The sequence below is a fragment of the Tenrec ecaudatus genome, chromosome 6 (genome assembly GCF_050624435.1).
Source record: "Tenrec ecaudatus isolate mTenEca1 chromosome 6, mTenEca1.hap1, whole genome shotgun sequence".
Classification (NCBI taxonomy): domain Eukaryota; kingdom Metazoa; phylum Chordata; class Mammalia; order Afrosoricida; family Tenrecidae; genus Tenrec; species Tenrec ecaudatus.
Genome location: NC_134535.1, coordinates 488845 through 511413, shown reverse-complemented (window position 1 = coordinate 511413; position 22569 = coordinate 488845). Strand labels below are relative to the sequence as shown.

The window sequence follows — 22569 nt, the reverse complement described above, 5'->3', positions numbered from 1 at the left end:
GGGTGACTGACGGGGCAAGGATTTATTCCAGGAACTCTGTGGGTATGGACACTGGTCTCAGAGCTACCCTCAGGGCTACCCTCACTCAAGGGCCTTCCTAGTCCCTCGAGACCCACCCGCCCCCTGGCAGGTTGAGCTGGATAGGCAGAGAGGGCCACCTAGTTCCCAAACAAAACACAGGTACTGAAGGGCTAAGAGATTACACAGCCTTATTTTTATTAACATCTACCGAGAAAATGTTAAAAGTCCATCCCGGCTCCAACCTCATCCCCAGCGCCTCAGTCCTCGGAAATAGCATCCAGCCGAAGGGCTGTCTTTCTGAGCCTGGGACACTGCTGACCACCAGGGTGCCACAGGCCGGCCAGCATTGGTGAGAAGGGTGGCTGGCCACACCTCAACCCTCAGCGAGCAGCCTTAGGGACTTGGAAAAGGTCTGCGATGTCCAACAGGGCTTGGCGGATGTGGTTCCCAAAACGCTGGGCATTCTGGGGGTCAGAGAGAACTCAGTCCCTGGGCAAGGGCACTTCCGAATGAGGGCAGGGTGGGGCAGAGAGACTTACTGTTTCTGAGCTTGAGAACTTGCTGGAGACATGGAAGAAGATGGTGTTCTCGCCGGCAATCATGTAAGACACCCCATAGCCATCGTCGGCGACCTGAGGGCCACGGTGATGAGGCCAGCCTGAGAGCCAGAGCCAGGCCCTACAGGCCCTGACCCAGGTACGGGCCCCCTTGAGCTGTCTCCCAGACCTCCCACATCCGGGCCCCTCCCACAGGATCTGCCCTCTCGTGGGGGAGCTGACCCCCAGGTAGGGCGGGTGGGGTCCCCCATCTAGCCTCACCTTGATTCCTGGTGCTCCCCCATCCTTCCCTCCTGCCCCATTGGGGCACTTACTGGGCCAAAGCCCCCTCCGGCCCCCAGGTGATTGGGGTACTTGTTGGGGTCGAACATGCGGATCTGGAATTGAGCTATCTGGCTGGTGGAGAGGCACCAGGGTTCTGAGAGCACCTGTGAGAGACAGGAAAGTCACTGGGTCTGTTCCCCTGTCGGCTCCACTGACACACCTATGAGCTGGGCAGGGTGAACATGAGGACACAGACTTCCAGATACGGCTCTCTCTCTGTGCACCCACAGCCCTCTGCCTGGGCCATCCTGCCTCTCCTGTGCTCCCCCACCCCCCCGCAACTCTGTCCGCCCGCCCTCATAGCTCCTGTCCTGCATGCTCCATCCCTGGCTCCCTGCCTCTCAAGGACCAGCTGTGGGGTCTGGACACTGGCTCATCCCTGCCCAGAATGCTTGCCCGCTCCCTTGCTTCTGACACTTCAGGAGAGAACCCCCCTCTCTCCACATACTCTACCTCCTCCCAGGACCCAAGGGGTCGGAGTGGGCAGACCCAGCCTGCCGGGTGGCCCTGACCTGGGAAGGCACTGACCTCAGCCAGGAAAGGGGATGTGACCCCCAGATACTTGGAGACCAGGTAGAGGCAGAATAGGTGCCGGTCAATGCCGGCCCCTGTCATGGCCAGGCGGTACATGTTCTGGTGCTTCTCTGATGCTTTCCGGAAGAGGTCTTGGAGGTCTGCTTTCTGGGGATGAAAACAGGGATGGGGTGCTCACCACCTTGTTCTGATCCCCAGAGTGAGTGGGGGTCCTCAACATGCCCCCCTTACGGGACCAGCTGGCCCTAGTGGGGTCTCACCATGTGGTGACCATCCATCATGGCCTGCACAAAGGCGGAGGACTCGCTGGTACAGGACCTCACAGTCTCGGTCCGTCCCTCCCGGAACATTCTGGTCATTGAGGCCTCATAGGTCAGACAAAACTTGCCCCTGTCCTGAGGAACACAGTGGTGATTTGGGTGGGCAGCTGCCCAGGCCCACCAATACCATCCCCACTCCCCGCACCCTGGCCCCACCGCTGCCTGCTCACCCGGAAGTGGGCCAGCTGCAGGGAGATCTGCACGAAGGCGTCGGGGCTGGTGCGGCACTTCTTGATGAGGCCTTTGCCAAATGGCATGAACTGGAAGCAGTACAGCTCCACGTCGTCGGCCAAGGCCTTGGCCACCTGATAGGAGCGCTCAATGGCCGTCTGGCACTGCGGGGAAGCCAAAGCATGGTAGGGAGGGGGACCAGCAAGCCACCTGGGGCGCCCGACATCGCACTGAGGACTGCTGATGAGTGCAAACTCAAGGGCCATCTGGGCCAGGCAGCCTGCAGCCTGGACTCTGGTCCCCTCACGCTTCCAGGGGAAGGGGGGAGGTCATGGCCCCTGGCTGGGTCTTGCCCCTACTGGGATCCCTGACCCACCTGCTCAGGAATGTCCCACTGCAGACGCTGAGGTGGCTCTAGCGCGTGGTTCGGTTGGCCCAGACAGTGACCAGTCTCCGTGTAGCCCAGATGGAAGGTGTCGGTAGCCAATACAAACTGAGAGACAGGGGTCAGACTGAGGGGCCAGCCATGCCCCCACCGCCTGCCCCTAGGGCCTATCCGGCCCTACCTCCCAGAGGTGCCCGATGATGGGGGCATCTGCCCATGCGTGCTCCGTGTTGAGGCCCAGCTGGCCATTCTTGAAGGCGATGAGTGTGAAGGACTTGTCGAACCACCTGGATAAAGCCAAAAAGTGGGGCAGAGGGGGTGAGGGCTCCAGGGCAGGTGGTGGTGGGGCACTCAGGCCAGGGCCTCACCTGTTGTAGCAGCTGCCGTGCAGAAGGGCCTTGCCGTAGAGGCTGAGGCTGGCCTCGTCCTCAGGATCATAGGTGTGCGACTCCTCGTCCAGGGTCACAAAGAAGGCTGCCCGCTCCACAGTCTCCAGGGCAGCCTTGTTCTTGCCATGGCTGAAGAAGGCCTGGCGGGCCTCGGCCCAGTCCACCCTGGGGGCACAAGGGCAACACTGGGGGCACCTGATGGGCTGGGCTGCTCTCTGCTCACCAGTCAAGGGTGGGGTGCCAGGGAAGCGCCAGCCTGCCACCACCAAGGGCACTGCCCATAGGGCAAGTGCCTCCCCTGGCCCACCTCACCTTTCACCAGCTGTAAGCGCAGCCAGCCTCTCCTCCCCTGGCTGCGGTGGGGAGCTATCGTCCAGGATGCGCTGGAACTGCATCTCCAGGTCGCAGGGCTTGAGCAGCTGGGAGCCCTTGTACAGCCACACCTTGAAGAAGCGGCCCTTGTGGTAGACCGCCACGTGCCTGCTGTCGCCCAGGTGCTGCAGCAGGTCTAGGGAGGGTGGGGGAGCTGAGGCAGGGTGGGCTAGCCAGAAGAAGCCTGCTCCTTACCCTGTGGCCCCCCAGCTCTCCTGGGACTTGGAGAATGGGGAGTCAGGTGAGCAGGCCCCCAGGAGGTGAGGGGGCTCTAGTCTTCCTGCACTACTCCCACACCTTTGCCCCCTGGCACACAGACCCTGACTTCAATCCCCTCACGGAGAGGAGAGCAATAGAGCTGAGTGGCCCCACCATCACCTCTGTTTACTACCATGCCCCTGGCCCTGGGGGGCAGCTCCATGCCAGGTTCCTGGGAGACCAGAGCCCTGCAGCCTGCCTGTCCCTGGCAGCAGGCAGTATGTGTGTGGGGGCGTGGTATAGGGGGGAGAAGCACAGCACCTGTCTCCTTGCCCGGTATCCGGGTGGTGTTGAACATCCTCTCCATTTGGTAGGAGCACATGGGCACAATGCCCATCGCCATCATCTGCAAGAAAGGGCCAGGCTGGCAGGCCACCCTCCACTCCATCCAGCACCACAGTGAGAATGGTCCAGGGCTGGGACTTGGCCCCTCCTCTACCAGCCCCACCCCACTCACAGGCTTGATCTCTTCTCGATCCAGTTTACGGCGATACAAGATCATGGAGTGGACAATGTTCCCCAGGCGGGCAGCCTGCACCTCCGTGGGTTTGATAAGCACAAAGTCCTGGGAGAGAAGGGCAGTAGGTGCTGGGACTTGCCCTTCCCATGGTGCATCCTGCCCATGCCACCAGGGCCGGCTTCTGGAAAGGGGACACTGCCCACACTACCCCCAGGTCCTTTCATCTGTGCAGGTTATACTCTGCTTTGAAGACAGAGCAGTGCAGACTCACTGTATGTGAGTTTTGGGAAAGGAGAGGAGGGTGGGCTTGTGCCAGAGGGAGCTGCAGCAGGGTGCAAAAGACGGGCATGGGGGTGGCGGACAGCACCACCCTGGGTCAGTTGAAACAGCCACAGGGATCCCTGCGCTTACCATGACATAGTAGTTGCTGTTCACCATGAGTGGGCTCCTGCCTCGAAGGTAAATGTATTCTTCCCACCAGTCACTCACCTGCGAGCGGGCAGGAGGGCAGTTAGAGGGGCAGGGTGGGGCCAAGCAGATAGGGCCACAGGTAGGTGGGGAGAAAAGCACTCATAGGGTTAGGGTGGGACTTACATAGTTAGTAGCCCACCAAGACTTGAGCACCAGGTACTTCTGCAGCCGAGGGGCAGTCTTGTCCTGGAATTCCTTGGCCAGCATCTCCATGCGTTGGAATTGCTCCTCATTCAACAAGGGCCTCACTGACTCCAGGTACTGCCCAGCCAGAGTGTCAAGGTGGGGTCTGACACCAACACCTGCCTGGGACTCGCCTGCCCCCTCCCCCAGCCCACCACTCCCTAGTGAGCCCTCTCCAGGACAGACTCTCACCCTCTGGATGGTGGCTGGCACGCTGGGCACGGGGAGAGTGGGCAGGGATGTCTGGAAGCTGTAGAGCATGGGCCGCCGGCTAGACAGGAGGCGGACACAGATCTGGAGCACAGAAGGCAGTGTGTGGGGCGGGAGCCAGAGGGCTTAGGACCTCCCCACCACCCCTAGACCCCACTCAGGCCCTGTGCCCGGCCCAGCTCACCGCCCAGACCCTGGTGACATGGCTGGTCTTGCCATGCATCTCAAAAATCCAGCCATGGTAGGAGAGTAGCAGCTTCAGGGTCTGACGCAGGAAGAAGATGCCAGTGGCCCAGGCACCTGTGGCGAAGATGGCCATGCTGAGCAGGGCCTTGGTCTGCGGCGTCTGGTAGGGGCTGTATCTGTGCAGGAGTGGGGACAGGGGCAGTGAGCAGTCGTGAAGCTGCCCAGGCTGAATGCCACTAGGGTTGTGGCCCTTCTCAAGGGACCAGTTCCTCAGGAGCATCAGACACACATCATTAGAGGGAAGATGAGGTGCTGGCCCAGGGTTTACTCTCAGCGCACCTTCCACAGCCTTCCAGGACCCCTGTGCCCACCTCCAAGTCCTGCGCCTTACCCTTCAGGGAGACATTTCTGGATCCTACAGACCAGGCCCATGGAGAGGTCCACATTGCAGTAGGAGGATCCCACGGTTGCCATGACAACGACCATCCACCCGGTAGGGCTGCCTGGGTACACACCCCTGAGGATTCCATTCTGTGGGCAGAAATTGGGGGCAGCTCTCCTGGGACTTGGAGAATGGGGAGTCAGGTGAGCAGGCCCCCACGAGGTGAGGGGGCTCTAGTCTTCCTGCACTGCTTCCACACCTGTTGTGCTCTTCTCACCCTTCTTCAAGGCTCCTGTCCAGTCCACACTCAACGCCCCGCCCATCTGCCACAGTCTCTCTCCACCCACCCCCCACTCCCCACCCCCGTTCCTGCATTGCCTGGCCTGCCATCCTGCAGAACTCAGGGGCTTGGCCGCTTGCCCGAATCTGTGACGGTGACCTGGGAGGGGGCAGCGGTGGCCCCATCTCTGCACCTGCAGATGGAAGTGCGGGACCCGAGAACTACTGTGCCCACCTTGATCCGAATCAGACGTTTCTTCCAGGAGTTAATGCCAGACAGGTAGATGTGCTTCAGGGCCTCTCGACTGAGCCGGAAGTCGACCCCGTCTGGGGTCACTGTGAACTGGAAGGCCACCGCTTGGTGCGCTTCCGCCATACTGGGGGTTGGTCGGCACCTGGGCGTGGGGCAAGGGGTGCACGCGCTGGTTCAGGCCGGCTCCGCCCCCCCACGCCCACAGCGAGCGAGCGAGGCCCCCCCACCCCGGGTCTGCCTCGGCCCCGTGCCCCCAGCCGGCACCCCCAGCCAGCACCCCGGCCTGTCTGCAGCTGGTGTCCCTAGCCCCGAGCCAACGGCCGCCGAACCCTGGCGTCCGCGTTCCGGCGGGTTCCGCCACAGTGGGCAGCGGGTCGGGCAGCCAGGGGCCTAGAGCAGGAGATGCCAGGGAGGGGACAGACAAGGAAGGCCCAGCTCGAGGGGGTCCAGGGAGTCCCCAACCCAACGGCAAGAGGCACCCCTAGGCCCACCTGGCCCGTGCTGCCCTGCACTACCCTCTGCTCACGGCTCAGGCTCCCTCTGGTCTGTGAGGCTGCCTGCTCTGGCCCGTGTCCCCGCGTCCTTCAGGCTGCCCCAGCCCCGCCTTCCCTGGGAATCTGACACCTACTCCCAAATTGGGGTCGGAAAACAGTTGCTGGCGGGAACCTGAGTCCCCTCCCCGTGGAGGACTCAGGAGCAGGGGCGGGGTCTGCGAGTTGAAGGTTGCCCAAAGGTCTGGGGACTCACAGGGTCTCACGTGAGTCTGGTGCATCTGAGCTAAAAATAGCCAATGTAGGGGAAAGGTCACCAGCATGTCAGCTGGACTGCCAGAGCAGCCCCACTTGGCCCCCAAGTGCTCCTAGCTTGCTATCCCTGGCCTGGTAGGCGGAAGGGGAGGCCCCAGGCGCAGGAGTGACCCTCATGATCCGCTGGTGCACTGTCTAGCCCTGCTCCACCAGGGAAATCAAGGTGCCCTGCTGTGTTCCAAAACTAGCTCCAGGAAAGCCAGGAGGAAGGCCAAGATAGGCCGTCACTGAAGGGATGGGCGCAGCCAGGGGCTCCTGGCCCAGGTCACACAGAGGTGGCAGCAGGAAGAAAGTCAAAATCATTTATTGTCTGAAGAAGTTTATTGTCTGAAGGGACCTAGCCCAGGGCTCCCTGCCCAGGGGGCACACACACACACTGCAGCCTCCCCTGCCAGGGCCTGCCCGGAAGGCTCGGAGGCACCCGGATGTGCAGCAGTAGATTAGGACTCAGGGTGTGGGCTGGTCAGCTGCCTCTTCTGCTGGAAGTAGAACTGGAATCGAGACTGAGCGTATTCCTGGGAAAGACAGCGCCCCGGCAGTGAGAGTCTGACCAGTCCATTCACTCTTCCTGGACCAGAACAGCCCTGCTTCTGGGCCCCGGGGCCCCCCTAAACCCCACAGAAACGTCAGCTGGAACTCAGAGGAACTCTACAGAACAGAGTGCATACTCGGCCTCCCATGGAAATATTTAGGGAAGCTTCATCTTGCTCCCCCAGACCCCAGAGCAGATGGTGGGAACAAACCACTGCACTTCTGGTGGGCAGCCCCACACTTAACCCGCTGCACCACTGATGGCTGCGGGTGGGGGGGAATGGTACATCCCCCTCACCATACCCATCTTCTGGTTTACTTACCAGATAACCAAACTCGATGGTGGACATAGATGCCTGAAGGATAGACCAGAGACCCCAGAAGAAATGAGAGGCCAGGGCATACCTGGGGTGGGGACAGCACAGTGGTACTGTGGGAGCGTCCTCCCTGGGCTGGTCTGGCCCCTGCAGCTCTGCCTGGACCAGTCCCTCCTCCATCGCCCTCTACCCACCAGCCCCATAATTCCTCACCGATTGACCTCCACCAGCAAGTCTTCTTCTAGCTCCCTCTGGTGCTCGGGGGAAGGGGCCTCACCCTTCTTTACCTCTGACAGGTAATGGCGAATGAAATGGAGCTGAAAGGTACAGGCAAAGGCAGTGTGTCCAACCAAAACCCTTTGGTGTCACTGCCTGCCTCCTCCCACCTGTGTACTTGCTGCCCCTTCCCTGGCCCCTCTGGTCCATGTACCTGCTGCTCCCGAGTGGGGTAGTCCGCTGGTCTGGCCTTATAGAAGGGCCACTCTTCATGCGTGTAATCGTAGGCCCATTCACAGAAGTGGTTCCCGATGTCAAAGCCCCTGGGGGTGGGGGTGGGGGACACTGAGTCTGCAGCTGAGACACAGCAGGGGCTGAGGGCTGGATCCCTCACCTATAGTTGTAGCTGCTGTACTCGAAGTCCACCAGCATGAGGCTATCGGTGTCTTCTGGCTCGGAGAGCAGCAAGATATTCCCTGGGGTACGGGTCTGGTCACTCTGGGGCCGTTGGGCCACAGCACAGGGTCAGGCTGGCTAAGGAGCAGTTTCCTACCTTCTTGGATGTCATTGTGGCAGAAGACCACTGGGGATGGGGTGGACTCCAGCAACTTCCTGCAGGGGAGGGGACAAGTATCCTGGTCAGCAATGACCAGAGGGCCAGAGCTTAGCCCTCAATACCCTGGCAGGCACTTCCTACTGCTGGCACCCTCACCTGAGGTTGCCCATCTCGTCCCTCAGGCCGTACACCTCTAGTAGGTTCACCTGGGGGAAGCCGGTGGCGGGCAGGTCCTGGATCTGCTTTAAATACCTGGGCCCAAGGAACAAGGTACACTCACTCCACTGCGTGGCCCCCCGGCCAGGCTAGTTGGGTCCCCATGGAGGCCTGCTCACCGCTCCATGGTCCCAAACAGCCAGTGGGGCTCTTTGGTGAAGGGCATCTCCATGCCGTGGAACTGGGCCATCTTCTCGGCAATGGCTGCAGACAGCAGTGGCTCTTGAAGCTCTTGAGTTTTCAGGGGCCGGCTCTGCACCCAGGAACCTATCAGGGTGGTGATGGGGCTGGGCGGGAGGGGGAGGGTGGGGGTGGCCAGGGCCTTGGGGAGATTCCCCACCTGGGGCTGAGGAAGGCAAAGCGGACTTGGGGGAGAGGAAGTCAGGGCTGGGCTCGTACTGGGATGTACTGCTCCAGCCGGCCCTCGGGGAAGACACCATAGAGCTGGGGCCCCAGTGACCGCTCAGCGAGGATGGCGAACATCACGCTCTCCTGGACCAAAGAGTCCACGCCCTGAGAGAGGGGGACACAGCAAAGGGCAGAGGGCAGCTAACCCACCAGGCTCTGCCATGTGAGGCAGCAGGGTGACAATGGACAAGTTACTGAGTGTCTGAGCCGCAGTTTTCCTATTTGTGCCATGGGATGGTTCCATCGGCTCACCCTCCTCACCTGCAAAATGGCCCCATACAACCGAAGCAGCACTTCCCTGGGCTCGTCACCAACACTGGGCAGGTGGTCCGGGAGTGAGCAGCGGAACAGCAGGTTACTGAGGCCCCCGCTGCAGACCCACAGGGCATGCTCAGCCGGAGGCAGGGCCCACCACCCTCCCCTGGGTCCCTCTGTCCCACCTCCCCCACGCGCTACCGTCAGTCTTCCCCTGGATCACTCTGTCCTCCAGGGTCCCTTTTTCCGTCCTCCCTGCCCCCCATCCACCCTAGGTTCTTTCCCGCCATCCTCCCCCGGGGCCCCTGCCCCTCCGGTCCCGCTCTCCCCGTCCCTCCCGCGAGCAGCAGGGGCTGACCCCTGACCTCCCACCTCACGGGAGTAACCCTCAGTTCCTCGGGCCGCGCCCGGCGCCAGGCCCCGCCCAAATACTCCCGGCACCAGCGGTAGGCGCGGCGCTCGGCGTCTTGAGACAGCGAAGAGGTGCGCCGCCGGATCGGGCCCGCCTCTGGGCACTTGGACGGCTTCAAGCTTTCGCTGGCCGGGCAGCCCCCCACGGCCCCGCCTCTGGCCACCGCGGCCCCCTCAGCAGCCATAGCTCGGACTCGGCCGGCCCCAACGCACAGCTGAGCTCCGCCGCCTTCGGGAGGGCTCGGCTTCTTCCGGCTGCGCTCGGTTTTGCTTCCGGCCTGCTTGGCCTGCCCCGCCCACACTCGGGTCTCTCCGGAGGTACTCGGCTCCTTCCAGCGCCGCTCGGCTCCCTCCGTAACCTGGTCTGGGGCGCCCCTCAAAGGCCAAGCTCATCGTCTTTCCTCCGTGCCCCGCCCCAGGCTCCTCGCGAAAGCCAATGACCTCACTCTCTGGCTGGGGCGCGCCCGCTCCCGCCTCAGGGCGTGACTGCGCGAAAGACAGGCTTCTCTTTGGATCGCGACCCGGAAATTGGGAAACTGCGTGAGCCAATCAGAAGTGTCCTGGGCGGGGCGGGGCGGGGCGGGGACAGCCTCGCTTCGTGTGGAGTCCTGTGGACGAGCCCTGTGGGCTGGCTGTAACACAGGTGGCTGGGCGCGGGCCAGGTCTGTGGGCGGGATGTGGCTGACCAGTGTCCGCGACTCAGCCTCAGAAGGGCGAGGAGACACAACCTGGGCCTGCCCACTCTTAAGAGAACTTGGAGTCTGAATTTTTCTAGGATTCGACTGCCTGCATCTTTCTCCTGCAGAGCGGTTGCTGGCTTCAAATGCCTCACCCTCTGCGCCACCAGGGCACCTCAAGTTCACATACTTGGAAGCTCCGCGGAGCACTTCTCTGCCCTGTAACGGTCCCTGGGTGTCGGAACCGAGTCCAAGGCAGTGAGTTTGGGAGTCCAGTGTGCCATCCCGCTTGGAGCTCCAACTTCTCATCATTCATCGCACCTACTACACGTCCCCCACCCCCAACCCGGTCAGGCCCACTTATGGCTCGCTTTCGGGGTCCTATTCTTGGCGTTGGGACAGGAGGGGAGCAGCGGTGTCAGAATGGGCGGGCCCACGCTGGGATTCTGACTGGTTCTAGGCCTGGAGGCTTGGAAGGAGGCTTAAGGTAAACTGGTTACCACCTGCAGAGGTGCGCTCCTACTGACAAGGGAAGGTCCACAGTGACCAGGGAATTAGTTGGCCCAGCATACTGCTGGGCTCAAAAGTCTAAATCTAACCCCCTAAAGACAACAGAGGACACTCCGGGACTGCCTTTCTTCTCCTTGGTCCATTTGGGCAGTTTCATGTGTGCTCCGGCTCCCCTTACTGAACAGCAGCCGTGTGTGTGTGTGTGTGTGTGTGTGTGTGTGTGTGTGTGTGTGAGCGAGAGCGAGAGCGAGAGCGAGAGCGAGAGCGAGAGCGAGAGCGAGAGCGAGAGCGAGAGCGAGAGCGAGAGCGAGAGCGAGAGCGAGAGCGAGAGCGAGAGCGAGAGCGAGAGCGAGAGCGAGAGCGAGAGCGAGAGCGAGAGCGAGAGCGAGAGCGAGAGCGAGAGCGAGAGCGAGAGCGAGAGCGAGAGCGAGAGCGAGAGCGAGAGCGAGAGCGAGAGCGAGAGAGAGAGAGCAAGCGAGCGCTCAGGCTGGGGTGGAATAGATGGACAGACTACTAGAGTGCTGTTTGACTTGTATGGCCAGAGCAAATAAAAAATTGTTGAGCAGAGGCTGTTGTCCGTTGCTGCTGTATAAAATCACCATCTTTCACAACATATTTAAATGAAGCCAATTCTGGGACCTAGAGCTCATTGATGAGAAAGGAGGCCAAGTTCCTTTTGGAAGGATGCGACAACGCTTCCACAAATGTCCACAGAAAAGATTCCATCCACCCTCCCCTTCCCCTAGAGGGACCTAACAGAATAGCTGCAAGTGGGAGGTGGGTGGCTAGGTATCATTTGAGCTGTTTCTACCAGGGCACCTGAAATACCATGGCTCTTGGTTGGTTTGAGTACTCATAGAGCCCTGGTTGTGTAGTGGATCACCAGTTAGGCTGCTAATCACAAGTTCACCATTTGGAAATCACCAGCTGCTTCATGGGAGCAAGATGAGGCTTTCTGCCCCGTAAAGAGTTAACAGTCTCAGCAACCCAGATGGGCAGTTTTCCTCTGTCTTGCAGGCTCACTATGCATCAGAATCCACTCAGTGGCAGTGACTTTGGTTTAATTGTTAGAGTTTGGGCTAATGGAACTCAAATGGTAAACAGAATTCTGCCCCAAGTCCTCTGGTGACTTTTCTAGGTCCTAGTGCTTGTGTGAGATTTAATTGTGCTGAATGCACCTTTCCTTGGGGTTACTTTTAAAAGTCCATCCCAGGGCTGAATTTAAGGATCTGCTCATATTACTTTGGCATAAAACTTTAACGTGCTTCACAACTGTTCATGGGTCCTTACAAGTTTGCTGAACAATTTAAAGTCCTTTAGGCTTACAAGCCAAAAGTCTCAGATTTGTGTGAACTAGTCCGCATGGTAACCACCTACAGAGTACCAATTGGGTAAATGGAACCCTATCCCTCCCTGAAAAACAAAAAGAAAAATCCCCAAGATAATCTGTGTTCAGACCTAAATAAACAGCTGCTGGACTATGAGAGGACCCACAGGCTGCCACTAAGAGCTGAGTCCATGCTACTAGGAAGCGTTTCCGCCAGCAATGGATTGAACAAAACATTTTCTTGCTAAAAAATAAAAGCAACAGTGAGCATGCCTTCCAAACTACATTAATTAAATGTCAGCCTCTGGGGGAGTTCAGTGCAGTGTGCATGTCTGGCCGAAATTCTGCAATTTCAACCCGAGTATGAAAACAGACTAGATTGGAAAATAGCTAGCCAATTTAGCGTGCAAACTTGCTCAAACTTCAGGGACATTAGATTTGGATTTTGGTGTCCCCCCCCCCCATTGGTTAAATAGTCCATTTGAAAAGTACACTCTACAAAGATTATTTTTGACTGAGCCTTTCAAAGCAAAAATGCTGATAAAAATATGACTTTTACCTCTGGATGGTATTATTAGATTCTATATATTTCTTTTTCAAGGAGTTCCATTTTATTTTATGATATGTGTATGCTTATGCATTAAATTGTTTTACAATCATAAAGAAATGATTCATTTTGACATGTTTTTGTTTATATAACAATCTTGGAAAGACGTGATGGTGGAACTCACTGTGTATTAGGCTGGGTTGTCTTGAGAAATAAACCAGTGACACTCATCTATGTACAAGAAAGAAGTTTATATTAAGAATCAACTTTACAGCAAGAAGGCATCCCAGCCCAGTCCAACTCAAGTCCCTAAGTCTGACGCTAGTTCCTATGGCTCTCTTCAGACTCACATAGCTGATGCCAGAAGGCGAAGCAGGAAGTAGGGAGATCACAGGCCAGTGGGTGCAGAGTCAAGGATCCAAGGTCTCTGGGAACATGGCAGGGAACCAAGAGTTCTCAGTGTCTGGTGGCCCACATGGGGCTACCCCTTGAGGCTGGCAGAGTTCCAGTAAGCAGGGAGGCAGAGAGAGCAGTTTCCAGACTCCCCCAGTCTCACACAAAAGGGTGCACCTCCAAGGAAGTGTCATCAAGCTTCCACTTGACTGACAGGTTTGGACTCCATCCCTGGTCCAGAGTGTCTAGTTGACATAAAATCTTCCACTGACTACACATGACTGCCAGCATGATCAGCAGTTCAACCCACCAGCCGCTACAAGGGAGAAAGATGAGAGTATCTGCTCCCATAAAGACTTACCGCCTTGGAGACTCTACAGCAACAGTTCTCAACCTCTGGGTCATGACCCCTTTGGGGGTCAAACAACCCTTTCACAGAGGTTGCCCAATTCATAACAGTAGCAAAATTACAGCTATGAAGTAGCAACGAAAATAATTTTATGGTTGGGGTGTTCACCACAACATGAGGAACTGTATGAAAGGGTTGCAGCATTAGGAAGGTTGAGAACCACTGCTCTATAGGATCACAATGAATTGGAACAGACTGGTGATGGTGATAACCCACAAGGTTACTATCCCCTTATTTACTTTATTAGAAAACTATGCAGTCCACTTTGTGGCCCATAAGCACCTCCCGTTTGCAAAGTCCTTTCTAGTCATTTGGTAGGAATTACAAAGATTATAGCTGCAAAGAATATAGAAGGGTCATATTAAGTAATTCATAGCACTGCAGGTAGGTTGAGTTAGGACTTTTTCAGGGTAGCACAGAGGTGTAAAACTCATGTGAAAAGGATGTGCTGATGCTGTTAGGTGGTGAGCCCTCCTTGGCCTCATCCATGCCCATGACTTCAATTAGCATCCACATGCTTGTGGCTTAGTAACAGCATGATTGTTATACTCTGAAGTCACTGTTTTAGTTCCCTCTGTGACTGTAACAAGGAGCCCTGGTGGTGCAGTAGGTGAGGCATTTGCCTAACAGGAAGGTTGGCAGTTCAAACCTATCAGCAGCTCCAAGGGAGAAAGATGAGAGCGTGTGTGCTTCCATAAAGATTTGAAATTTTGGAAACCTGATGGAGCAGGTCGACTGTGTTCTCTAGGGTCAATATGAGTCAGAATTGATTTGATGGCAATGGGTTTGCCACAAATTACCCCAAACTTAGTCACTTAGAAAAATGTATTCCCTTAAGTTCTGAAGACCAGAGACTCAAAATCAGTATCACCAGGCTGACATCAGGGTGCATGTAACCCATAGAGGTTTTGGTATAGCCGATCCCTGCCCTTGGAAGTTTCTGGTAGCTGCTGGCAGTCCAGCCTCTGCCACGTGTTTGCACTGCCTCCTCTTCTGGGGTCTGTGTAACCAACCTCTCCCTCTCTTTCACAGGACATTTAGGGTGACATTGGGGGCTAGCCCACCTGAATAATCCACCACTTGTGTATCAGTTGGTTGAACTGTGGTGGCTGGTGTGCTGCTGTGCTGCTGGAAGTTCAGCCACCAGCATTTTAAATGCCAGCAGGGTCATCCTGCTGTACATTTTCAGTTAAGCTTGCAGACTAGGAACAGACTATGAAGAAGGAATCGGATATCCACTGCTGAGGGCTTAGCCATGGAAAAACTGGGGGTTAGCATCTAAGCATTGTCCAATACTGGAAATATCATGTAAAGAAACAGAACATTGTTAGATCAGTATCAGAAGGCACTCAAAATATGACTGAGGGGGAGTTGCCTTCTCAAAGTAGAGTTGACCATAATGACATGGATGGAGTATAGCCTGTGGGAGTAAAACCTTAAAGACCTTCACTGACTAATGGGGCACAACTTGAAATGAGATGAAACAGATGCAAATATCAATTAATAGCTGGAATTGGAATGTATGAAATATGAATCTAGGAGAATTTTCAGTTGTCAAAAATGAAATGGAATACATCAAAGTCAACATTCTAGGCCAGTTAGTGAGCTGAAATGGACCTTTATTTACCTTTTTGAATCAGAAAAACATATGGTTTACTATGCCAGGAATGACAGATCCAAGAGGAATGGTGTTGGATTTATCATCAAAGAGACATTTTAAGATTTATCTTGAAATACAATGCTGGATGTGATAAGACAGTATCTATCCTCATACATGGAAGTCCAGCCAATACAATTACTATTAAAATTTATACACCAAAGCAAGTGATGTAGAAATTGAAGAATTCCACGAATCTTTTCTGTCAGAAATCTATCAAGCATATGATCAGGAAGCATTGGTAGTAATTAGCAATTGGAATGCAAGAGTAGAAAACAAAGAAGGAACAGTAGTTGTAAAAGCTGGTCTTGCTGATAGAAATGAAGCTGGAGATTGCATAATAGAGTTTTGCAATCCCAATGTCTTCTTCATTGCAGATACTCTTTACAGTAACATGGGGCCTTCTCCAGATGGAATACATAGAAGTCAAATGGCCTACATCTGTAGGAAGAGCTCAATATCAGTAGCTAAAATCAGGCTAGAAATTGACTGGGGAACAGACCATCAATTGCTCCTTTGAAAGTTCATGTGGAAGTTGAAGAAAATGAAAACAAGTCCATTAAAGCCAAAATATGATCTTGAGTTGATCCCATATGAATTTCAAGAACATGTCAGGAAGAGAGTTTACCCTTTGGACACTAATGATAGGAGACATGATGAGCTCTGGTTTGACATAAATAAAAGTCATACTTGAAGAAAGCAAAGGTTCATGAAAACATGAAAACTAAAGAAAATATTTAAACTTTAAAAAAAGAAAGAAAAGATCAAAGTGGATGTCACAAGAGACTCTGAAACTTGTTTTTAATCACAGAGTAGCTAAGGTACATGGACAGAATGATGAAGTCAAAGAGCGGAGTAGAAAATTCCAAAGGGCAGCTCAAGAAGACAAAGTAAAATATGATACTGAAATGTGTAGAATCTAGAGTTAGAAAACCAAAAAGGAAGAACATGCTCAATATATCTTAAAAAATAATTTTATTGGGGCTCATACAATTCTTATCATAATCCATCCATCCATTGTATGTCAAGAACATTTGAACATTTGTTGTCATCAACATTCTCAAAACATTTTCTTTCTACTTGAGCCCTTGGTATCAGCTCCTCATTTTACCCCATCCATCCATGCTCCCCCTCCCTCATGAACCCTTGGTGATTTATAAATTATTATTATTTTGTCATATCTCACACTGTCTGATGTCTCCTTTCACCCACTTTTCTGTTGTCCATCCCCCATGGATGAGGTTATATGTAGATCCTTGTAATCGGTTCCCCCTTTCTACCTCACCCTCCTTTCACCCCCCCAGTATCACCACTCTCATCACTGGTCCTGAAGGGATCATCTCTCCTGGATTCCCTGTGTTTCTGGTTCCTATCTGTACCAGTGTACCCTATCTGGTCTAGCCAGATTTTTTAAAATCTTTTTATTGGGGCTCATAAGGCTCTTATCACAATCTGTACATACATCACATGAGCAAAGCACCCTTATACATTCGTTGCACTCGTCACTCTCATAATTCACCTTCCACTTGGGTTCCTGGAATCAGCTCGTTTTCCCTTTTTTTCCCCCCATCCCCCTCCCTCCCCGATCCCACCCCTGGTCCCTTGATAGTTTATAAATAATTATTATATCTTATCTTACACTCCCCGGCGTCTCCCCTCACCCACCTCCCCCTTGACAATCTCCCAGAGAGGAGGTTACACATAGATCTCCGAGATCGGTTCTCCCTTTCTACATGCTCTTCCCTCCTGGTGTCGCCACTCCCACCGCCGGTGTTGAAGGGTTCGTCTGTCCTAGATTCCCTGTGCCTCCAGATCCCCACTGCACCGCTGTACATCCTCTGGTACAACCAGGTCCGCAAGGCAAGGTAGGATTGGGGTCATGATGGTTGGGAGGGGAGGAAGCGTTCAGGAACTAGAGGAAGGTTTTGAGTTTCATTGTTGTTACACTGAACCCTGTGTGGCCCATCTCCTCCTCACTACCCCTCTGGAAGGGGTGTTCAGCTCTCTACAGGTGGGCATTGGGTCCCCATCATGCACTCCCCCTCTTTCACGGTGACGTGATTCTCACCACCACCCCATCTTTGATGTTGGAGACCTGGTCTCCTCTGTCCTTCATGGTCACCTATGTTGGTGTGCTGCTTCCGTGTGGGCTCGGTTGCTTCTGGGCTAGATGGCCGCTTGTTTGCTTTCAAGCCTTTAAGTCCCCAGACGCTATATCTCTCAGTAGCTGGGCACCATCTGCCTTCTTCACCACACTTGCTTATGCACACTTTCGTCTTCAGCCATTATGTGAGGAAGGTGATCACACAATGATTGTTTTTGTTCCTTTGTATCTGCTACATGGTCCTTTCAACACCTTGTGTTCGCTTAGGCCGTGTGCTTCTTCTCTGTGGGCTTTGTTGCTTCTGATCTAGCCAGATTTTTAAGGTAGAATTGGGATCATGATAGTGGGGGGTGAGGTAGGGGAGGGGAGGAAGCATTTAGGAACTAGAGGAAAGTTATATGTTTCATCATTGCTACACTGCACCCTGACTGGCTCATCTCCTCCATGAGACATCTTCTGTAAGGAGATGTCCAATTGCCTACAGATGGGCTTTGGGACCCCAATCTGCACACATGCATCCCTTTCACAATGATATGATTTTTTGTTCTTTGATGCCTGATACGTGATCCCTTCGACACCTCGTGGTCACACAGGTTTGTTGGTGTGCTTCTTCCATGTGGGCTTTGTTGCTTCTGACGTACACAGATGCTCACCTTCCTGACACGATCACTGAAGCCAAAGCGAGTCCATGAGCAAATGTGAAGAAAGCTGATGGAGCCCGGCTATCAAAAGATACAGCATCTTGGGTCTTAAAAGTTTGAAGATAAACAAGTGGCCATCTAGCTAAGAAGCAATAAAACCCACATGGAAGAAGCACACGAGCCTGTGTGATCACAAGTGTCGAAGGGATCAGGTATCAGGCATCAAAGACCCAGAACAAAAAATCATGTCATTGTGAATGAGGGGGAGTGCAGAGTGGACACCCAAAGCCAATCTGTAGGCAATTAGACATCCCCTTACAGAAGGGTCTTGGGGAGGAGATGAACCAGTCAGAATGCAGTATAGCACTGATGAAACATACAACTTTCCTGTGTTCTTTAATGCGCAAGCCACTCCCCACTATCATGACCCCAATTCTACCTTACAAATCTGGCTAGATCAAAGGGTATGCACTGGTACAGATAGGAACCAGAAACAAAGGGAATCCAGGACAGATGATCCCTTCAGGACAAGTGGTGTGAGTGGCAATACTGGGAGGTTGGGTTGGAAAGGGGGAATCGATTACAAGGATCTACATGTTACCTCCTTCCTGGGGGATGGATAACAGAAAAGTGGGTGAAGGGAAATGTCAGACAGGGCAAGATATGACAAAATAATAATTTATAAATGATCAAGGGTTCATGAGGGATGGGGGAGCGGGGAGGGAGAGGGGAAAAATGAGAAGCTGATGCCAGGGGCTTAGGTGGAGAGCAAATGTTTTGAGAATGATGAGGGCAATGAATGTACAAATGTGCTTTACACAATTGATGTATGTATGGATTGTGATAAGACTTGTATGAGCCCCTAATAAAACAATTTAAAAAATAATTATTATAAACTACCAAGGGTTCATGAGGGAGGGGATAGTGGGGAAGGAGGGGAAAAATTAGAAACTGATCCAAGGGCTCAAGTAGAAAGCAAATGTTTTGAGAATGATGATGGCGACAGATATACAAATGTGCTTGACACAAAGGATGGATGCATGGATTGTGATAAGATAGTAAAATTATTTTTTAAAAAAGAAAGAAAGAAAATGAGGAAGGCCCTCAACAAGATAGATTGACACAGTGGCTGCAACAGTGCGCTCAGGCATAGGAACAATTGTGAGGATGGCACAGGACTGAGCAGTGCTTCTTTTGGTTATGATTAAGGTAGCTATGAGTCAGAACTGACTCGCTGGCACCCAACAACAACAACAACAACAATATATGCATGTGAAAATTTGACATTTGGTAAAGAAGACCAAAGAAGAATCGATGCATTTGAATTATAGTAGCTGACGACGAACACTGAAAGTACCTTGGACAGCCAAAAGAACAAAAGGTCTGTCTTGGGAGAAATCCAACCATAATGCTCCTTCGAGGCAAGGATGATGAGACATCGTCTCGTGTACTTTGGACATGTTGTGAAGAGAGATCAGTCCCTGGAGAAGGACATCATGCTTGGTAGAGTAGAGTGGCATGGAAAGAGGAAGGTCCTCAATGAGATGGATTAACACAGTGGCTGCAACAGTGGGCTCAAACATAAGATCAATTGTGAGGATGGCACGGAATGGGGCAGTGGTTCTTTCTGTTGTACTTCAGGTCGCTACGAGTTAGAACTGACTCGCCGGCACCTAAGAACAATGACTGCAAGAACAACAGAAACCACCCCTGGGTAATCTCCTCACCTCAGGACTCTTAGTCACAGCTACCAAGGCCCCTTTGCTCAATAAAGTCACATTTTCAGGGCTCAGGGGCCACGTGTGGGTATCTTTGAGGGGGTCATTTCTCCTCCTATCACATTCACTAATCTTTCCCTTAGAGCCTTGTGTCTCCTGTTTCCTTATAGCTGATCCTTGAATCCTGCAACTGAGTTTCAGTCCATCCTGGTTTTCCTTCCTTGCAGGTGACTTGCTTTTTCTGCGTGACTATTTGAAGAATTATGGCACATTTGTGAGGGAATTATTTACTCATAATTAAATCATAATAAACCCAAGCATATTAAAATATTTTTGAAAATATTTTGGAAAATTATTAAGTAGGATGAGTGGCATGATTTTCTTATGTTTGCAAGTCTCTTTCAGGCTTAGTTGAAGATAGCTGGATTCTCACCTGTGCTTTTCCAGGTTCATGCAATATGCTGCTTTGGTTGGAGGTAAGTGAAGAAAATCCAGCCTCACAGAGATTCATTGTTGGAAAGCTTTTCGATAATTTTTTCATCTAATTGTGGATCTTCTTTGATACTACACACAATACAACTTGACAATAGACAGTTCCTTAAAGGTTATTACAATTTAGAACCTGATCCATGTCAAAGAACCTTTATCTCCTCTTTAAAGAGAGGTCCATTCTGTTGTATACTCTTAATAGATTTTTTACTCATGCATAATTTTAGAGAATCATCCATTGGTCCTTTGAGAAATATTGGTTCAATGAATTACATGAATTACACACATCTCAGGGGGTGCGGGAAGGGAGGGGGAAAATGAGCTGATACCAAGGGCTCAAGTAGAAAATGTTTTGAAAATGATGATGGCAACAAATGTACAAATGTGCTTGACACGATGGATGGATGGCTGTAATAAAAGTTGTACGAGGCCTCAATAAAATGATTTTAAAAAAAGAATTATGCACATCTCCTAAATGTTGCTGTATTTCATTATATAATATCAAAATATCATACATGTTGTTACCATGAAGCTCATCAGAAAAATCTTGAAATATTGGATTATTAAATAAGCTCATGGTGGTGGATTCACGTTTTCTAAAACTCTTAACTTTTGCTTAAAATCTCAAAAGTTATCATTGTCAACAAATACTGTCAATGGTTTCCCTTGAAGTAATAGGCTCACTTTGTTCACTTCTAAGAAAATGATTACCAGATTCTCAAGTCTGAGTAGCCATAGTTTGCTGGTTGTTCTTTCAAGTAAAATTAGTGTGCCATGGAAAAAGTGGCTCGTTTAGCTGGCAACTCAAACCACTGTGAATGTGCTTGTTCCTTGTGATCATTGCGCAAGTCCCTACATTCCTACCCTATCTGGTCACTCAGAAGCGTAAACAGTATATTAAAGTATTGAGTGTGAGCATCTTGTTGTGAAGACTTTGATGACTACTATTTCAGTGTGTTACCACTGCCTTAATTTATGATAAGGAGCCTGCATAATTTTATCAGTCATTGCTTTTGTACCATCACTGAAACTGTCAACACAGTGCGCAATCTCTTACTAATCTTATACAAGCAACTTTGGCCTTAAAGAACCCCTTTGGCTATCTTTAGGACTCCAAGGTTCCATTGAACTTTTATTGAGAACCACGGCTCAAAAGTTGCTCAGAGGGATCTTGGGAAGGTGGTTTCAAGATTGCTGGGTATATCTCAATTTCTCTGCAAAGTAGTTGTCCCTTTTATACTCTCCAGAAGTTAGGATGATACCTGGCCATGAATAACAGACCCAGTGTGATAATTAGGTTTTGTGAACATTGACTGGATAAAAATTCTCAGTTGGTTTGACAGTTAAGGCTTAGTAATTTCCCCTGATATAACTTAACACAATGCAGTCCACTCCATGATGAGATCTGTTGTGAGCGGCCAATTAGTTTTAAAATGATCAATGTTGGGGAGCGAGGGGGAAAAATGAGAAGCTCAAGTAGAAAGAAAATATTTTGGGGACTCCAGGAAGATGGCCACCAGATAGGTAGCTCATGCCCAGAGCTCTGAGGAGATCGGGAAAGACCAGACTTCAACCTGGAGCTCCAAAACAAGAACGCACACACTGACATGAAGCAGGGAACTGATAGAGAGGCCTGAGGGGCCTGCCCCATTACCAACTAAGTGTGCAGCACCACCCTCCCCCCCAAGAAGAATTCACTTCAGAGGACAGCACTGAAGCTACAACTAAAGAATGGGGGAAGAGGGACTGGTCTGGTCAGAACACACAGGAGCCAACGAGGGGGGATAAGAGGGAAAAAAAAGAAAAAAGAGTGAAGCACATCCTGGCTCACCAAGCCCTGAGGACAGTGTTCCTGCTCAGAACAGCAATGCACAGAGATGACCTCAGGGCCGGCCCTACCATGGGACACAGCGTTCCTCATTGACCCATAGCACCATTGGGGACAACACTGGAGACACATGGCGGGAATTGTGCCTGCCATGAGCTCACCACGCTGAAACCAGCCTCTGGGGGCATGCAGCAGAGCAGCGGGGGGAGCAGAGTAATGAAGTCCCCAGGGATAGAGGCAGTGCCAGGGCATGGCACCCCATCAGACTTAACTGGAAAGCGCCTAGAAGGAAAACAAACAGACCCTGAACTATTCATACATTTATGTGTGTGTGGGTGTTGTTGCTGTAGCTATTGTTTTACTTTCTGTTGTTGCTTCATGGTACTCAGTCTTGTGATAGTACATAGCATGTCTACCTGGAAGGGATAGGTAGGATAAACTAGCCAGAAGAGAGAACAACGGGATGACAGTTCCGGGGAGACATGGGGTTAGGGGAGGTGGGGGAAAGGAAGAGGGTGTTAACAAGCCCAGGGACAAGGGAATAACAAGTGGTCCAAAATCAGTCTCAAGGAGGGTGTGGGAGATCTGGCAGGGTTGGATCAAGGGCAATGTAACAGAGGAATTCCTAAAAGCCAAATGAAGGCAGAACATGATAGTGAGCCAAAAGGAAAGTACAAAGAAATAGAAGAAAGAGCTAGTTGGCAAAAGGTAGTCATATAGATTTAAATACAGGCATATAAAGATGTAAATATATTTATATATGATGAGGGGGAAATAGATCTATGTACATATATTTAT

At 52.3% G+C, this 22569-nt stretch overlaps 2 protein-coding genes across 4 annotated transcripts; both read right to left on the bottom strand.

Moving 5' to 3' along the window:
- Window positions 1–200: 200 nt before the first annotated feature.
- On the bottom strand, window positions 201–5908 carry CPT1B (carnitine palmitoyltransferase 1B). The gene is made up of 18 exons (XM_075553430.1): window positions 5738–5908; window positions 5233–5372; window positions 4840–5017; window positions 4638–4739; window positions 4386–4523; window positions 4203–4280; window positions 3789–3896; window positions 3593–3677; window positions 3014–3209; window positions 2681–2866; window positions 2494–2599; window positions 2304–2420; window positions 1927–2091; window positions 1697–1831; window positions 1431–1583; window positions 893–1006; window positions 561–653; window positions 201–485 (listed from the first exon to the last, which is right to left on the bottom strand). The coding sequence occupies exons 1-18, from the start codon at window positions 5876–5878 to the stop codon at window positions 402–404; spliced, it is 2319 nt and encodes a 772-aa protein (XP_075409545.1). The 5' UTR covers window positions 5879–5908; the 3' UTR covers window positions 201–401.
- A 955-nt stretch (window positions 5909–6863) lies between these two features.
- CHKB (choline kinase beta) lies at window positions 6864–9775 on the bottom strand. 3 transcript variants are annotated; one of them, XM_075553427.1, is made up of 11 exons: window positions 9433–9764; window positions 9067–9175; window positions 8797–8910; window positions 8517–8650; window positions 8338–8433; window positions 8179–8237; window positions 8020–8101; window positions 7840–7948; window positions 7623–7726; window positions 7416–7497; window positions 6864–7076 (listed from the first exon to the last, which is right to left on the bottom strand). In XM_075553427.1, exons 1-11 carry the CDS (start codon window positions 9654–9656, stop codon window positions 7002–7004), a joined length of 1188 nt encoding a protein of 395 aa, XP_075409542.1. In that variant the 5' UTR covers window positions 9657–9764; the 3' UTR covers window positions 6864–7001. The 3 variants fall into 3 exon arrangements, with proteins under 3 accessions (XP_075409542.1, XP_075409543.1, XP_075409544.1); XM_075553428.1 differs by lacking the exon at window positions 7416–7497 and having other exon boundaries at window positions 9433–9775; XM_075553429.1 differs by lacking the exon at window positions 8797–8910 and having other exon boundaries at window positions 9433–9760.
- Between the last annotated feature and the right edge of the window lie 12794 nt (window positions 9776–22569).

Excerpts from the sequence above, each read along its gene's own strand:
- CPT1B (XM_075553430.1), bottom strand. The coding sequence starts at position 5,878 with ATGGCGGAAGCGCACCAAGCGGTGGCCTTCCAGTTCACAGTGACCCCA. Across the intron at positions 5,373-5,737 it reads AACGTCTGATTCGGATCAAG|AATGGAATCCTCAGGGGTGT; the intron begins GTGGGCACAGTA and ends TTCTGCCCACAG. Across the intron at positions 654-892 it reads CCGGAGGGGGCTTTGGCCCA|GTCGCCGACGATGGCTATGG; the intron begins GTAAGTGCCCCA and ends CGTGGCCCTCAG.
- CHKB (XM_075553427.1), bottom strand. The coding sequence starts at position 9,656 with ATGGCTGCTGAGGGGGCCGCGGTGGCCAGAGGCGGGGCCGTGGGGGGC. Across the intron at positions 7,727-7,839 it reads ACCCCACTCGGGAGCAGCAG|CTCCATTTCATTCGCCATTA; the intron begins GTACATGGACCA and ends TGTACCTTTCAG. Across the intron at positions 7,077-7,415 it reads CCATCGAGTTTGGTTATCTG|GAATACGCTCAGTCTCGATT; the intron begins GTAAGTAAACCA and ends TGTCTTTCCCAG.